Raw genomic sequence first — 2,896 nt, 5'->3', positions numbered from 1 at the left:
TGGGGAGAGTGTAGAGAGGGGCACGAGCTTGAAAGGCCAACCAGTGGTGCAAGTTGAGGGGTGGCCGCAAAGGGCACATGGTGGGTGGCCATGAGAAAGGTGGAGACGTTGCAGGTACTAGATCGACAAGCCTAAAAGAACAAAGATGAGGGGAGAAATTGCACAAATTGAAGGCAAGGGGGAGAGCAACATGGGCATGCTCAAATATCATTTGAAGTACCATCATTGTAAACCTTTCTCCCAAACTTTTTGCCTTGATGTCAATCCAATCCTGTCTCAAGTCAATGCAAGCTTCCTCTCTCAAATTTTTGTCCAATTGTATGTCAGGCATATGTGTGCCTCGGGTATGTGTTGAGTGAGTAGATGCTAGTGGGCAAGCTTAAGCTTGATTCTATCAATGGTCTTGAGATGTCTGAATGTGTTGGGATTGCTCTCCTTTAGATAAGGGTACTCGAGGGTTGAGACTTGGTGATATAGTTGCATGATGCATGGTTGCGTATGGCAATTGGGGATGATCGAGTCTAAGTATATGCTTTAAATGTTTGCAGATCAGGGTCTAGACGTATGTATTTTGGGATGGTTGGGTATGGGCTCGGAAAATAGTCGTTGCTAGATTGTGAGTCGGGGTGTGTGATGATTAGGGGATAGGGGTGTTGTGGAATCATTGGGCTATAGAGAGGCATTTACGAGTGTGCTAGGTGCTTTCCCATTTCCACCTTTCCATCTTGTGATGCCCCCATTGAAGATCACACTTGATCGCTCAAGTGATGGCATGGTGCAATAACATGGTGCCAGATTGTGAGTTAGTGTTCTCAGGTGAGCAAGATGTTGAAGATTGGATGTCAGATGTGGAGCTTTGGATGTTGTCGATGCGGATGGTGACCGACGAAGCCAAGTCAAGGGCTATGCCGGTGAAAATGCGAGAGAAAGCCAAAGCTTGGTTCGAGGGGTTAGAAGTTCCCGATCGGCAATCATGGAAGGTGGTTCAAGCTCGGTTTATCCAAGACTTCAAGCAGAGAACTTCGCCCGCAAAATTGGATGCAAAACTGAAGGTTTTGAAGCAAGATGTAAGCGGTGAGTTTACAACCTTTTTAAAGCAATTTGAAGATATTTGGCAGCAATTAGAAGGTACTACACAATCTCAAGGCAACAACTACTCCAAGTTAGAGAGGTTTTTGGAGTGTCTACATCCAAAGATTAGAGAGAAGGTCGAGCTTGCCGATATGGAAAGTTATGTAAATGCTCTCATTAGCCAAGGCAAAGAGCAAGAAAGCAAAGAAGAAGCTGAAGATGGGTTTGTTGAAGCCGGAAGACTATGGATATAGCTCGACAACGGAGTTGCGTCATGCCATGAAGCCAAAGGGGAGTTCAAGCGTCAAAGAGATAGTTGGTTCATCGTTGGTAAGCCGTTTCGGTTCTTCGTTTCAATTTGTGCCTCCAAGGTGGTGTGATGTTGTACAAGAGTTTGTTAGCCCGGCTAGCAAGGATGCGGTCCTAGCCGAAGTATGTATGCATGAAGAAGCAAATGAAGATGTAAAAAGCTCACAAGACAAGCTTGAAGTTGTTGGCAAAGGGATGGTTGCAACTATGCAAGAAGAAGCTCGCCAAGAGGTTGGGCAACCTTGCCCTACTGATCGTGTTGAAGAGCGGTGGTTCATTCTAGAAGGTGTTCACAATGTCGACCTACCTGATGTACTAGATGACTTTCTTTCTCGCTTAGCAGATGATATGGTCGTAGAAAAAGTCCTTGAAGAGCAGGTTCTCTATCAAACAACGAAGAATTTTGGCCAAGTACTTTCATGCAAGATGGAAGAGTGCCCATAGTCCACTCCATAGTGTGGCTTGCATGCTCGATCCATAGTATTGGAATTTAGATCTGATGTCCAATACAGAGGTGGCCAGAGATTTTTATCATGTGGTCAACACATCCTACTCCAATTTTAGGACCGAATTGATTTCTAATGGTGCTAGTAGCGATTATACATAATCTGTTGATCTCAATTGTTATGTGCAGAACCTATATCTTTGTTACCAAATAGATTTCTAATTGTGTTAAGGGTGTCTTGGCAGGCTTTCTTAAATTTATGCTCATTTGTCATGCCAAACATATAATATATTCCTTGTGGAATATCTTGTGAACAGATTGCACATCGGCTACTATTTTGTATTAAACAAATTGAACACATGAGGTGATAATAATGACCACATGCCAATGTATAGAATCTACTCCATCCATCAAAATTCTTGTAGCAAACTCGACACTGGGAAGATGAAGATGCATCCGATTGTGACACGAGAACCAACTCTAGATACTGGATGAGGTGACTAATGTGTGTCCCTTGTACAAGCGAAGGATTCACTCGCTGTGTCAAATTCTAAACATCCTTGGCTTAAGGGATGAATACTTTTCTCCATTCGAACCTAGGATGCTTGAGGTGTTTGGGTTGCTATAGATAGCCGTGTTATTTTTGCATCTTTCTCTGTTAGTTGTGTTGTTCAAATATATTTCTCCTTTTGTAATTGTATGTTGGCCCCTTCACCTATCGATGCTAGCTGATCCCATGTAAATGTGACACAACTCTCCCTGATATCATAGGTGGCTAGAGTTGTCTCCTTTGAGGAAAATTCTATTGGTCATTGCTGCAAAAAATGTACATAAAACATTTTCACAAAATATAACACACAGTTTGCATTGTGTAGTGGGTGGCCAAAAACTTCTAAGTAGATTGTCTTAGCGTTATCTTTGATCGCTTTGTGAAGGCACTTTGATACTTTCCACCGTCCTTTCTTTATCTCTGTGTCCTCACAAGGCCATATTATTCTAATCATATCCTTGATTACTTCTTTATTGATATCTTTCCATTGCAAATGGAAAGATATCTTTTTACTGCAAATG

At 42.4% G+C, this 2,896-nt stretch overlaps 1 protein-coding gene across 1 annotated transcript; it reads left to right on the top strand.

Annotated features, from left to right (window-relative positions):
* Window positions 1-767: 767 nt before the first annotated feature.
* LOC147427542 (uncharacterized) lies at window positions 768-2,430 on the top strand. Its single transcript, XM_086497041.1, has one exon. The coding sequence runs from the start codon at window positions 768-770 to the stop codon at window positions 1,323-1,325; it is 558 nt and encodes a 185-aa protein (XP_086353167.1). The 3' UTR covers window positions 1,326-2,430.
* Window positions 2,431-2,896: the final 466 nt, after the last annotated feature.

Source organism: Adiantum capillus-veneris, chromosome 23, assembly GCF_014529385.1.
Source record: "Adiantum capillus-veneris isolate H3 chromosome 23, ASM1452938v2, whole genome shotgun sequence".
Taxonomy (NCBI): Eukaryota; Viridiplantae; Streptophyta; class Polypodiopsida; order Polypodiales; family Pteridaceae; genus Adiantum; species Adiantum capillus-veneris.
Note: the sequence above shows the minus strand (reverse complement) of the source record. Positions and strands in the feature narration are given on the sequence as shown.

Excerpts from the sequence above, each read along its gene's own strand:
- LOC147427542 (XM_086497041.1), top strand. The coding sequence starts at position 768 with ATGGCATGGTGCAATAACATGGTGCCAGATTGTGAGTTAGTGTTCTCA.